The sequence below is a fragment of the Verticillium dahliae genome, genomic scaffold, assembly GCF_000150675.1.
Source record: "Verticillium dahliae VdLs.17 supercont1.8 genomic scaffold, whole genome shotgun sequence".
Taxonomy (NCBI): domain Eukaryota; kingdom Fungi; phylum Ascomycota; class Sordariomycetes; order Glomerellales; family Plectosphaerellaceae; genus Verticillium; species Verticillium dahliae.
The window spans coordinates 940,545-953,663 of NW_009276927.1; the positions used below are offsets into that span (position 1 = coordinate 940,545).

General features: G+C 53.3%; 3 protein-coding genes across 3 annotated transcripts; 2 read left to right on the forward strand and 1 right to left on the reverse strand.

Annotated features, from left to right (window-relative positions):
- Positions 1-2,314: 2,314 nt before the first annotated feature.
- Positions 2,315-4,685, reverse strand: VDAG_04851 (uncharacterized protein). The gene is made up of 5 exons (XM_009654455.1): positions 4,411-4,685; positions 3,846-4,305; positions 3,659-3,796; positions 2,762-3,592; positions 2,315-2,710 (listed from the first exon to the last, which is right to left on the reverse strand). Exons 1-5 carry the CDS (start codon positions 4,656-4,658, stop codon positions 2,342-2,344), a joined length of 2,046 nt encoding a protein of 681 aa, XP_009652750.1. The 5' UTR covers positions 4,659-4,685; the 3' UTR covers positions 2,315-2,341.
- A 409-nt stretch (positions 4,686-5,094) lies between these two features.
- Positions 5,095-7,748, forward strand: VDAG_04852 (uncharacterized protein; the record flags this gene model as incomplete). Its single annotated transcript, XM_009654456.1, has 5 exons — positions 5,095-5,822; positions 5,967-6,280; positions 6,357-6,393; positions 6,855-6,881; positions 7,112-7,748. The coding sequence occupies 5 exons, from the start codon at positions 5,095-5,097 to the stop codon at positions 7,746-7,748; spliced, it is 1,743 nt and encodes a 580-aa protein (XP_009652751.1).
- An 827-nt stretch (positions 7,749-8,575) lies between these two features.
- VDAG_04853 (chaperone protein dnaK) lies at positions 8,576-10,979 on the forward strand (the record flags this gene model as incomplete). Its single annotated transcript, XM_009654457.1, has 5 exons — positions 8,576-8,629; positions 8,737-9,232; positions 9,555-10,514; positions 10,583-10,867; positions 10,930-10,979. 5 exons carry the CDS (start codon positions 8,576-8,578, stop codon positions 10,977-10,979), a joined length of 1,845 nt encoding a protein of 614 aa, XP_009652752.1.
- Between the last annotated feature and the right edge of the window lie 2,140 nt (positions 10,980-13,119).

A 13,119-nucleotide genomic window follows, 5' to 3' on the forward strand; every position in this document is an offset into this window, starting at 1 on the left:
AAGGATCAAACGAGTTGGATGCGTGAACATTGGGTCTGGGACTTCACTCCAAGACGTTACTTTCTATCTCAAAGGCTAATGCTCATCCGCACTTGCGGATGCTGAACTGATGTGTGGACCAGTCACCGCGCAAAAGAGTGCGACGACGCGACCCCACGTTTTGGCTCTCGAACATCACGCAGCGCGCGACAAGTTGCATGGCTCCCAAGTTGAAGAACCCGGCGAGCTGACGAACGACAGACGAAACGGAGCACATGCGGACAAGCAATGTGTACGCGAACCGTCTCTCCTGCCACCCACAAGCCCAACTTGCCCAGCTTACAGTATCAACAATGCCAAACCCTTTCCAGTAGTCCGACTTTTCCTCATGTACTTTGTGTTGGTGTACAACCGTGTGTCCCAGCATACCCATACGAGGCAGTGCATCTGTACAGCGTCGAATGACCACGGCGCCAATGGGGATGTCTATTTACTCGCACAGTAGTTGGAGACAACGATCAGTCACTGCGTGCCATGAATATAGTTGCAAAAGGAATTCAAAGAGGTAGAAACGTCATCAATAGTAGCTATACTACATGCGAGTCCTGAGGAACTCCTGGATGGAGGCATCCGATGATCATAATACCACTTGTGTTGCCCCATCGCCAAGAGTAACGCACCTTTGCCTTGAACATGTGTTCGCACGACGTGATCAATATTTGCTGCCTACGTAGCTCCACCTTCACGCCCTCCATCACCTGGACCCCGTAGGGCGACGCTTGCTTCGAAGCATTGGTTAGGTTAAACATACGCTCCTTGTTGCTATGGAACTCGTAAGCATACCTCCAGAGCTCGCCATCGGCGTCTAGGGCGGCCGTACGAACATATTGAGCTACGCCAGCAAGCAGTTGCCGTGTTACATGTCCCTCGTTAGCTCGTAGGCGGAGAAGAAAGTCGTTCAATTTTTTGCCACACTCCTCCAGGACGAGAAGGGCCGTGGTGCGGTGCTCCGTGGTACGAACACCCTAGCTAGGGGAATAACAACGTGAAGTAGCCACCTTATCCCCGATATCGAATTCCTGGATGATGTCGAGTATCTGGCCAGCGATATTCTCGCCTGTGTGAGGGCCTAGTAGCTCCGGAAGGCCGAGAACGCACTTCCTGGGCCTGTTATCCAGATTCCTGAATATACAGGTAACACCGTAAAGAGCATGTCTGTTCCCGGACGTCCAGAGCAGCCACAAGCACCATGGATCTTGCGCGAATCCTCCTCCGTGCTTTGCAGGAGTAACCACTGGAAGTGTTTGCTGTCCGTATTGGCCTTATCCAAGCGCGTCATGGGAAGCGCGAGAATGACGGCTCGACTTATGATGATGGCGTTGGCGACTCGGGTATCCGAGGGCTGAACGTTACTGGCGTGCCAGTATCGGTGACCTGGATCTGTGGCGTCTAGAACCTTGCATGCAACCTGGGCGCCTTCTAGCCACCTAGGGACCTCTTCCTTCGGCCGGCGGCGTTCAGGCGACACAACGTCGAGCATATTCAGCAGGGCTATAGCTGCGACCACACTCTCGCCACCACCAACTCTCTGCTCCGCTTCGTTCCTCAAGTCTTGCGTGAGAAGACCCACGGCGGCGTTATAGTGGGCATTGGATCGTTGCCGAACTCTCTCGTCCTTCACTTTTCGGCCGAATCAGGTAATCAACGTCCCCTTCCGTCGTCACGTGCACCCATACACTTGATTTGGCAACTTACTTGTTTGCAAGTATTTTGCAAGAATCCTACCAAGTGAGCAAATCCCGGGCCAGATTTGACTTACTTGTTTCATTAGCAGCGCTGCCAGCGCAGCTACCAAAGCAAATCTAATAAGTCAACGTCCAAATTCAACAAACAAGTGAAGCTATTCCCACCACCCAAATCAGCAAGTTTGAGGCCCGATTTGACTTGATTGATTTGATCTGTGAGCTTAGCGTATTATTCAGCAAGCTATAGCCAATACGTGTGTAGAATCACAGCCATCCCCGTGATCCTATTCCCATATTGCTTTTTCTATCGCGGCACGCGTTTTTCCCCAGAGTTTTGCTAGCCGGGCAGTGTCAAATGGCTGGCCGGGCAGTGTTCCACTTTTTCTGGCTGTTCAGCCACAAGCACTCCCGCGCAAGCCACTACTATTGATTATGTAATAATGTCAGTTCAGCCTCAAGCTCGGCCCTTCACTCCCTCATTGGCGCGTTCCAACACTGACCGATACATGGGGCGAACCATTGATAGCCGCGCTGTTCCTACACGGCCGTGACGTTTGATGGGAAAATGGATAGGGGTGCTACACCATTTTGCAAGAGACAAATAAATCAATCCGGTGCTAATCGCTACACGTACGGGCATTGTGTTCAAAGGACCCGCATTTACTGCACTTGCGTGGTGCACGCTGTCTTTTAACGCGATTGTCGCCGTCCTCTTCTTCGCGCCGGCGTTTGACTTGCTCGTCTGCCTCCTGTGGCCATTCTCTATCGTCGTCTTCGAAGGCTGATCGATTTCGCCGAATACTAGCCCTGACTGGCCGAGGCGCTGGATTACTGGCTTGGCGAGGCTGGCGACCGGCAGACGAAGCTGGTGCTGCAGAGGAGGATGGGGTATCAACGCCACTGCTGGTACGGTCGTTTCGGGGTCTTCCGCGTAAGGAGGTAACAATCTTCGGGTCCTTGATGCCCAATAAAGAGTCTGCAACATTCTGTGAAGTACGTTAGTTTAGGCAAAGTAACGTAACTTGACTCAGACGTACAAGGGGCTGTCGAAGCCACCATCGTGGGTGAATAAAATCCTTCGTCAACTGCTTGCCAGCTTTGAATAGTTCCAATAGTCGATGAGAGCAGGGGAGACGGTACTGGTTAGTGAATCGAACCTGGCAAGGCTGGAGGCCTGGCGGGTTTGGTTTCTCGGCAGTCGGCAAGGCAGTGAGGGCAATCAAGCGCTGCTTGCTCAATAGGCCTAAGGCATGATATCCAACTTCCTTGGATACCGTACCAAGCCAATCTTGACCCAGATATATCCGCCTTGTTTTGGTCTCCATTTCTGCGATGCGCTCCGTATATGTTCGTTGCTTGTTCTTAAGCATCTGATCGACGGCGTTGGCGAGAGCGAAGAGATCCGAGTTTCCGTTGACAACGAACGACTTGATATCCTTGTGGGCGGTCTCGGTTGGGGAATTCGTGCGGACGCCAAAGTTAGTATATTGACTGATGTAGCAGTGGGCCCACTGGTGGCGGTAAGGCATATACGTGCCGATCACGTATTCAAGAACTGCTTCTTGATCCTTGAACTCATCCTGGAGCCTCTGCCAAGCTGCCTTAAAATCTTCTTCCGCATCAGCGTATATGACGTATTGCCACAACCGATAGAAGCCAGAAGGTCGATGCTCAACAGCAGTAGCCGGAAGCTCACGACGGCCAACGGGGCCAGCATTGTCAATGGCGTCTTGAATTGCAGCAGCTTCAGCGGCCTCCTTGTCCCGATTCACGTCAAGCTCATCGTCAAGGATACCGCCAGGACCTTTCCACTTCTTCTTTGCATTCATCTTCACGTTGGCGTTGATATGGAATATGCAAAGTTGTAGCTGGGTGTCGGGTCAAACAGCTGTGATTGCGGATCGCAGGGCATGCTCGAAATCGGTGATCGTGACGTGGGGTTGGGCGGCACCAATTTCCGTGCGGATGGATTCGATGGATTGAAGCAGGAAGTCATACCCCTCGCGGCGCTCGTTGGAGACAAGACCAAAGGCGCAGTTGAAGAGAGATGAGATGTCTGTGGTCCCCGTGACCTGAAATAGGTGATCAGCATCATCCTGTTCGCATCCGGGTTAAACGTACCTGGAAGAAAGGCATCTTGAAGCGATTCGTCTTGTACGTATTGTCCAGGCCCAACACCTCTGGAAACCGTTTCCACATGCGTTCGCACCATGGATACGTCCAGACAATCGCGTCAGCGCGGTCGGGATAATCCACGCTCCAGAGGACTCGGTGACGGAGGCCACTGTCCCGTAGGATATGAAAGAAAGCTTGGACGGGAGTTCTGCCCTGTAGGGCATCGAGCCGAAGTCGTTGGCGCGCGTTGTCGATATCTTTTTGCTTGACTAGGGATCCTGGGACAGCATCCCGGACGATAGCCGCAGCCTCGCGAGACTTGATAGCCTTGTGCTTGGAGACGGTAGCAAGCAGCGTCAATTGCTGCTCTGTCATCTTCCGATGAAGCTTGTGAACAGAGGGATCGATTGAGGGGCCGTGGTTGTGATCCCCGTTCTTCAACGTGAAGCTCCATTTCCAATCGTCGCTTGCCCGGGCAGAAGCAACGCCGTACTATCGGCAGTTGTTTTTTTGGGTAGCGGTGTTTCGATGACCGTATCCCTCCGCCTTGCGGATCGCATCCCTGTCGCACATGATGTTGTAGTAGGTAGGCTTGCCATTGCGGTAGTTGCTGGCGTTTCTGCGGATAATCGCAAAGCCGTTGGCGCGCGCGAAGTCTTGCAGGCTCTTCTGGAGATCGTCAACCGTGTCGGCTGGAGGGCAATCTGGGGGATTTGGGATCGGTGGAAATCGCTCTTCGGCTTCTTCATCCTCACGGGGAGCCCCTAGAGTACCCACGGGGACCAGACGATCCTGGATATCTTCGATGTCTAGGTCCATGGTTGCGTGGGAGGTTTGAATGGGCTCGAGGTTGTGAGAGGAAAGATTTAATTCCCTCCCAGCGTAGGGATTGACCGTCTGGGGCTGGATTGACATTATTACATAATCAATAGTAGTGGCTTGCGCGGGAGTGCTTGTGGCTGAACAGCCAGAAAAAGTGGAACACTGCCCGGCCACACTGCCCGGCTAGCAAAACTCGTGCTGATTGTCGTTGATTATATAAGCGACAACGGGAAGATTGGTTACGTTAGATAGTCACGTGCCTTGGGACCAATAGTGGGCCGACTGTCGACGCCCTTTAATGTCCCAGAATCCGGGTCTGATGGCCAGGGCCCAAAAAAGGACTCAGCGAAGAATAATAACCATAATTGACTCTCGATGCTGATTTCATCTGTATCTTGTTAATTTCGATCAGAGATCAGAAAATCAAGCCAACATGGCCCAGACGTTAACTGGACCTCTCCAACTGCTGCCAAATGAGCTTATCTCCTCTATCGCGCTTCTACTACCACTCACCGATGTACTGTCACTGAAACGCGCGACATATTATCTACTACCAGTCCTCCATCGACGCATTAATCCTTCTGCGTACCTCGAAAGTGTCGGTCCGTTCACTCGCAGTGGCGATCTGTTGGAGGCGATGGCGGCACATGGAGCGGTACTTTCAGGATCCAGAGCGCTTGACTACTTCATCCCAGGGTCCGCCACAGACGCCTCTGACTGGGACTTCTATGTTCCCCCTGTGCTGTCCTCCGTCCTAGCCGTCAAGCATGCTCTAGAACGGTCATCGGTGACGTTCGAATCCAGCCTGGAACGAGCAGTTCGTAAGTTGAAGGATGAAGCCTCGATAACGTTGAATCGGAAACAGATACTATCTATCGCATACGAGGCATCCTTTGTTCCACGCCTATGGTCACCAGAACAGCGAGCTGTCATCGATGCTATTCACAATACGTACCCAGAATTGCGGGAAATCACCCCCCATATTCGGACAGATGGCTCCATACGATGGATGGACAACCTCCATCCAATTGCCATCCGAAGTTGTGGCTCTGTGTCTACTCTGCAGCCTCATGAGGCACAGAGCCATGACTATCCGGGCCATGTTGCGGCAAGAGTTCTGTGGGGAACAGCTCACAAGAACGGCAAAACGGCCTCGGTACAGTTAGTAGTGGGAACAATAGATCCCCGTGGTGTTGCAACCTCCGAACCGCTGTTCCAGACAGTGTTTAGAAGTATCTTCTCGTTTTATGGCAGCCATGTGCAGTGTATTCTGACGAAGCATGCTGCTCTGCATATGTACTATAGTCTTGCTCAGAAGAAGGCTGCATACCGCTGGCGGGTTCCTGAAGCCATCCGAGAGAAGGCAGAAGCGGCCGTTCACAAGTATGCCGACCGAGGGTTCGAATTTGAGACTCTCTCGAATGATACGAGATGGACCATCCGCTCTGCGCAGGACGCCGATTCTTGTTTCGTTGCGCTGGGTGCTGATAAGCAGTACTCTCCTTCTCTTTCTCAGATCAAAGAGCTCAGTTGGTACCATAAGAATCAATCGATCCGGCTGTCTTTGCAGCCCAGAACGATAGATGCACAGCATGAGTTGCTTTCTTTTGGCGTGGGGAGTAAGATATGTACATAGGACAGCCTCTGGGCTGATACTTACCGTAAAGACCCCTTCTTTTCTATGATCAAATGAAGTTTGCCTACGATGCCGAGTGAAGCTGCTGACGTCAAGGTACGCACTACTATGGCGCCTTCACACACTCTTAACAACCCACACGAGTCACATGCAGCATACCCACATCAAACGTGTTGGAAGACGCGTCGAGTTTGGGAAGAAGGGGGACGCAGTGAATGTGCAAGAGGCAGATAACGTGGAAGTGGAATATGTGTCATGGGGTTCGCTGTCTACCGTTGTTGCTGGTGTGTGAATACCGGCATGGGAGAGAGCGCCTGGCACGAGCTGCCTTTTATCAATACAGAGCAATGTAAAGTCCTTGCTGGTCAGGGGTCGAGGGGACGTCCAGTGAAAGGGAGTTTGGCTGGGAAGACCTGAGCGCGCCACGCTGCGTGGTTTGGACGACGCATATTGCCCATGCAGCTTGGTCTCCCTCCTCAACCCATCACCTAGCATGAGCCGTGCCACCCTCCCAACATGACATGGCGTCCTGGCCATTGACACGCACTGCGTCACAGTCACGGTGCCCCTCCGTTAAGAGCCAGGTACGATGGTGTATAAAAAGGGCGTAGTCCCTCGACTGTTGTCTTTCTGCAACTCTACCCAGAGCCCTCCTTCTACACTTTTCGTCTCCACACTCAGCGTATTCACATCCTCGTTTCCACACTCCCTGTTTTCACATCCTTCGCCTTCACCATGACAGCAATCAGCATCAAAGAACGCAAGGCATCCTATCACGCCAACGTGGGACTTGCCAAGAAAGATCCTGACACAGCTCGATACCTCTCTGGACGTTGTCCAACTACTACGGCACGATTGCTAGTGGTCAATCCGACGATTTCGAAGCTGTGGATCCCACCCACTTTGGCGACGACATCAAAGTCATATACTCCCGACACCTCGGGGAATGGAGCTACACGACATCTTTGCTGTTCGATATTTGCCATGAGCTCAATAAAGTCTCTGAGGAGATGCGAAGCCAACAAGCCCCCGAATCGCACCTGAGGGCCGTGGAAATGACCGCCAGGCGCCTTTTCAACGTGGCAGGCACTACTTCGAAACTCGGCCGCTGGACAACAGGCCTCATCAGCACCGGGAAGCTGCAGCTAGGCGAGAAGAGCCCGCACCAGCAGGCACTGAACGAATGTGTAGAGAAGCGTGGGGAGAAGCGTGCGAGGGAGACTCCTGAACCTACTTTAGATCCCGACTATGACTGGCTTTTGGACGACTGTTCGTCCGACTGCAACGACTCCTGTGATGACAGCTGTCAAGAGGGGACCGAGAAAAGGCCATTGAAGAAGATGCGGGCAGACTTGGAAGATTGCTCCGAGGTCGATGTTTCCCAAATTGGAGAGGGCAGTGGCGGCCAGGAATCTCCCGAGATGGGAACGAGGCTGTCTGGCATATTATAGGCATTAATAAACGGATGGTACTGTGCTGCTGCCAATCCTCCTCGTTCGTCAGGCAACTGGCGTCGCGGTGACTCGAGTTGACCTTGGACCGGCAGCAATGTCCATGCTAGTGACTCGCCACGCGACCGTGCGCGACGCTCGGGCAGCATGGCACGGGCATGGTTGATCGCACTGTGGGTAAGAGACGCGTCTTCTTGACGCGCGGGAATGCGGGACGGCGCTAACTAATTAGAGAGCTCCGCAGTAAGCCCCTGGCCTTAATTCGACGACAATGATATCTGGGAAGGGCGCTCCAGTATCTTGAACGACCACCGCGGACCACCGACGAGGCGTGCGGCATGCTGGGCGACTGGACTGAGAATCTCCGATATACCTAGACACGTCCACATTCATGGTGCCACATCCTCCTTCTGAAGAGCACACGGGCAAGGGAGTGCCGGCTTGAAGGGGGCGTCCTGGCCTCCAACGGTCTCTCCCGTCGTCGGACCTACTATATCCAAGATATGCAATGTATTCCCAGCGTATCCGGCATAAGGTTCGCCTCCGTGACGTGTCCGACACGACGGTGACGGCTCAACGCCAATTCCAGAGGCGAGGGAAGGCCTAGGCACCAGGGTTGCCATTCCAGTCTCTTGGCTCGGTCTACGTTGTTCCAACGGTGAAAGATTGCCAATTCTTGCCTTTGATTGTGGATGGTTGACGTCTACGAAGCTAGTAAGTCGGCCCAACACCGAACAGCATCCCTTGACGCACGCTGCGCTTCCTCTATGAACTCCAGCGCCCTATCAAGCGAAGCAAGCACATCCGCAAGAGCATCGCTGCTAGCAATGAAGCTCTTAAGTTTGGTCATGAGCTTCTTGGCACTTGCAGCGGAGGAGCGTGTAAGCTGGCTCTTCTGCAGTGCCGCTGTGTACGCTTTCCTGGTCGAATCGAATAGTCTCTCAGGCGTCATGATGGCTGGCCACTCGCTGATATTGACAGTCCCTAGCCGGCTTTTCAACGTCTCTCCAAGGGGGCCCACTGTTGGTTGACGTATGCATTCAACAAGGTCTCCCCAGAAGCACGCGTCGAGCGAGGTAGGGAAGGGAACCTCTGCGGCAAGGTGAAACGCCGTGGCGATGAGGACTACGTGAGACTCGCCCCCATGTTGTCTCAGCGGCGAGCTATATTGAGTTTGGAACAAGTTGCGTTGATCGCTGCAAAACTTGTCGTAAAATGCTTCGACCTGGCCGGTTGCAGCGACGGGGACGTCAAATTCGGGGCTAAAGAGCGCGGCTACTTCGCCTTTGTCGCGGACAACCCCCAAAACCCAGAGATCGCCGACACGGATGGGAAGGAGGATCTGCGAAGTAGCGAGGTCCAATGCTTTCGCCTCATGGGGATCGAAGCCTATGAATCGCCCCTGCGTGACGGTCTCAATGAAGTGGAGGGCTGCTTTGAATGTCTACCCGTTGCGACTGCGTTTCTGGGCGCACGGAGGGAGGGTAGACGCTCGGAGGGGATGCTCGGAGCCCTGTTTTGTTTGCTTCATGAGGACCAATCACCGCCGGTAACCTGGCGCTCAGACTTTCTCTCCTTCCAGGCGTAACACCCACGCGACACAAGGCATTAATAAGAAGCGCCCTCCCACCACGGAACGGTCCGACACTCTACCTCCCCACCGCTCCCGCTACATCGCATCCGTCCACTGGCAACCCTCAAACCCCACACCTCTCGTCTCGCACGGTGAGCATGGTATGTACGCTCATCATTGACAACCCATGAACTCCGCTAACAGTCATGAGTCGCAACCCACTTCCGACAAAGCTCCAATAGCCGGCATCGATCTCGGCACTTCCTATTGCTGTGTTTTCGTAAACGGCAGGCTCATATCCATCGCGTACGGCGAAAACGTGTGTCCCACCGTTGTTCATAGCAAGAATGGCAGGTGGACGCTGCCCCGGCGGGCAGATACCAAAGGCATACGGTACAGCTGCGTCAAGCGCATCATCGGGCGATCGACGCAAGACGGTCGATTGGCGAACGACATAAAGCATGTGCCACACGCCATTCTGAAAGGCGAGTACCCAATGCTGCACTCAGAGTTGGAGGATATCACGCCAGAAGAAGTTTCCGGCTTTATCTTGCACAACGCAAGGCAGGCCGTCGAGAAGGACACGAAAAAGGCAGTTTCGGCTTGCGTCATCGGCGTCCCAGCCTACTTCACCTCTGCGCAACGACTAAGTACACTCGCCTCAGCACAGATCGGGGGCTTCGACATCGACAAAGTCCGCCTCGTTGAGGAGCCTGTCACCGCCATGGTCTACTACAAGCACGCCAACGAAACGGCACAAGAGATGGACAGCAAACGTGTGCTGGTTCTAGATCCTGGAGGCGGAACCATGGACGCGGCACTCGTTTATTCTGAAGACCAGAAGACCTTTCTCATCAAAGCGACCGCGGGCAATAACTGCTTGGGAGGAATCGACGTGGACCGAAACCTGATGGAGATTGTGCTCCGCGAAGCCAAAAATGCCGTGCATGATGCTCCCGAACTCATGGCTAGCTGCGAGACTGCGAAGATGGATCTAGCAGATGCCGAAACGGTTGATGTCACTATTCTGCCGGAATCAGACCACGAGCATACCGTCACGATCACTCAGGACGATCTGGAGGAAGCTTGCGCCCCGCTCAAAGATGCCATCTTGGACGCGATCGGGGACCTACGCAGACAACAGCCTGACGCTTTGGCAAGTCTCGACTACATCCTCTTGGTCGGCGGGTCGAGTTCCCTTCCTTGTGTTGAAGAACTGTGCCGAATGCTGCAATTCGATGGTCTCGGCCAACCCCCGAAGCCGTGGCTCGTGGCCTGGCGCTGATCGGTCGCGACGACTCCATCCAAATCATCCCGGTCCTGCCACGTTCCCTCGGTGTAGTGACTACGGAGCCGGATGGCTCGCACCAGCTCCAGGTCATCATGAAACGCAACACGCAGCCACCGAATACAGCGAATCGGGACTTCTTCACGAAGGAGGACAATCAGGGGGAGATTGAGATCGAGATCATGGAAGGCGACACGGACTACACGAGCAACATCTCCCTCCAGTCCTTCCGCGTCAAGTTCGGACGTTGCCCGGCGGGTACCGTCATCAATGTTTCCATCCAGGTTACGCAAGTTGGCGTTATCGACATCACAGCCAAGCTGAATTCAACTACGAAGTCATTGAAAGTGATACGCCAGGCAAGATTTGAGAAGAAGGAAACCGATCGACTCATCAAACTAACGGAAGGCCGATTGAAGGGTCAGGCAGGTGGTAGGAAGCACTCCCGTGAAGAGGCAGGATCAGCTCCGCCGAGGGGCAGAGTCCTACCCAGGCGAGCGACAAAGGGGAAGCAACCAGACAATGAGGAAAGTTGAAGCTGCCATTAATACGAAATCAGTGGTTTATCCTTGTCGTCGAATTGAGTGTCGGTTGTGTTTATTTTACTTACCACTTTTGTCTACCATTTCTGTCCAGTACAATTTCTGTCCATTTCTGTCCACACTTCCTGTCCACCATTTTTACGATGCGATTTACTTTACCTACGATATTGCCCCACGATGTACCAACCCAGTGTACCACTTGGCCTTCGGGCTGGTTAAGTTTACGGCGCGCCTCCTCTACCTGCTGGAATTCAGACTTCAACAGCAAACGCTCCTTTGTACCTTGAAGCTCGTCCCTGTGTCTTTCATATCTGTCCATAAAACAACCCATGGGGTATGCTTTGGCGTCAAATTGGTTTCGAAAGTTCCTCTTGTCCGGCATGAAGAGTTGTATGTCACCCCATAGGATGTTCTTCTTAAGCTTCCATCGCTTGCCCGCATATGGTGCACCCGTTCGCGTTTTGTTCCAAAGGCGGAACTGTATCTTCCAAGAGCGTCCACCACTATTCTTCTTATAATCTTGGAGATAGGCACCAACTACGTTGCGATCGTCGGGATTCGCTTCACGAGATTTCTTATGATGTCCTATCATGATAGATGGCCACTTTAATCCGGCCTTGGTTACAGGCCCATTCGTTTGATCATCTGGACTCTTGCCCTCAGGTTCGTTGCTTCGGACAATGCTGTTTTCGAGGGACTGAACTGCTGTTGTCGTAGTTGATGCCCCTTTTCGAGTAGAGTGGAAAGACTGCAGGCGAAAAAGGTACTTGCTATGTTCTAGAGCTCTCAAGCCCGCTTCGCCCATTGGTCCATTTATCTGATCGAGAATCCATACTTTGGCATGTAATTGATTGATCCTTGAAGGCTGGAGTTCCTGATATCGTGTGGTCAAGCTCAATATCTTTCCACAGAACAAAGCGAACTAACTTGTTGGCGCCCGTGGTCAGTTGACGGAACGTATCCATGTACCGCGTGTGATTGCAGCTCGATACTGGACCCTCCATGTGCGGCGAGTCGAGGTTTTGATCCAGCGTTTATCAGCAGTCCGAAGAGAGACATGAGGAACAACTACATGGCGCTTTTGAGGTATCTCCTCAAGCGAACCTCTGTAGTATCCTATCATCCAATGAAGTAAAAGGCGGGGAAGGAGAGACACTTCGTCTCCAGGGATGATGCCGTCATCCGAAGACTGGATTGTTGGTTTTGGTGCCAAGTCAGATCCCCTCAACTCGAGCTCTTCCGGCGTGGTTGTCGTTACGGCCATCGAGGCAATAGTGGCGGCATCGGGGCTTTGGTGTCTGATTTTCTCCAGGGTCGCAGTGTCGTCCTGCAGGACCTCACTGACCTCACGGCACCGTGCTTTGCGTCGTATGAGGTCCACGCGTCGACTTCCACGAGCATTCTTCTCGGCAACCTCCCGTCCACCTTGGCTTTTGTGTGAATTCAAAGGCTTGAAACCTTGAATGGGAAAGTTGAAGCTGTTTGACCGACGAAGCACTTCGTTGCTGGCATTGGAGTCGTTGTCGAGAGTTCGGATTCCGCGTAATGGCGGTGGGGATTTCAGGACAGACAGTCGATGCCCAGCGTCATTCAGCTGTGGGGATGATTTGGCAGAGGCAGATGGAATGCCTTCTGACTCGAGCGGGTGCTTGCCATCGTGATCCTTCGAGTGGCCGCCGGCGTCCTTGCAGTCGCCATGTTGACCATCGATGTCTGTATTTCCGGTTTGGCCGTTGAGAGTGTTGTGGAGAGGTTGCCGTGGACTCGCAAGTTCCGAAGACGAGATGCTGTATGTTGTTCCGTCAGTTGTCGAAGGCACCGGGCTCAACCAACGCACCCCACCCTTGTAAGCCGTCCACACAGAGACCGGGGAAGTCAAAGCAAGCGGCCAACGACAGGGATCAGATCTGGGGGCACAGGGTCATCGGGCATTCGGCATCTCGATCTTGCATACGCCGGAAGGCCTCG

What these genes read in the sequence shown, in the direction of transcription:
- VDAG_04851 (XM_009654455.1), bottom strand. Translation starts at nt 4,658, where the DNA reads ATGGACCTAGACATCGAAGATATCCAGGATCGTCTGGTCCCCGTGGGT. An exon ending in TCAAGATGCCTTTCTTCCAG is followed by an intron (nt 3,797 to 3,845) that starts GTACGTTTAACC and finishes CACCTATTTCAG; the next exon opens with GTCACGGGGACCACAGACAT. An exon ending in GGTGGCTTCGACAGCCCCTT is followed by an intron (nt 2,711 to 2,761) that starts GTACGTCTGAGT and finishes CGTACTTCACAG; the next exon opens with AATGTTGCAGACTCTTTATT.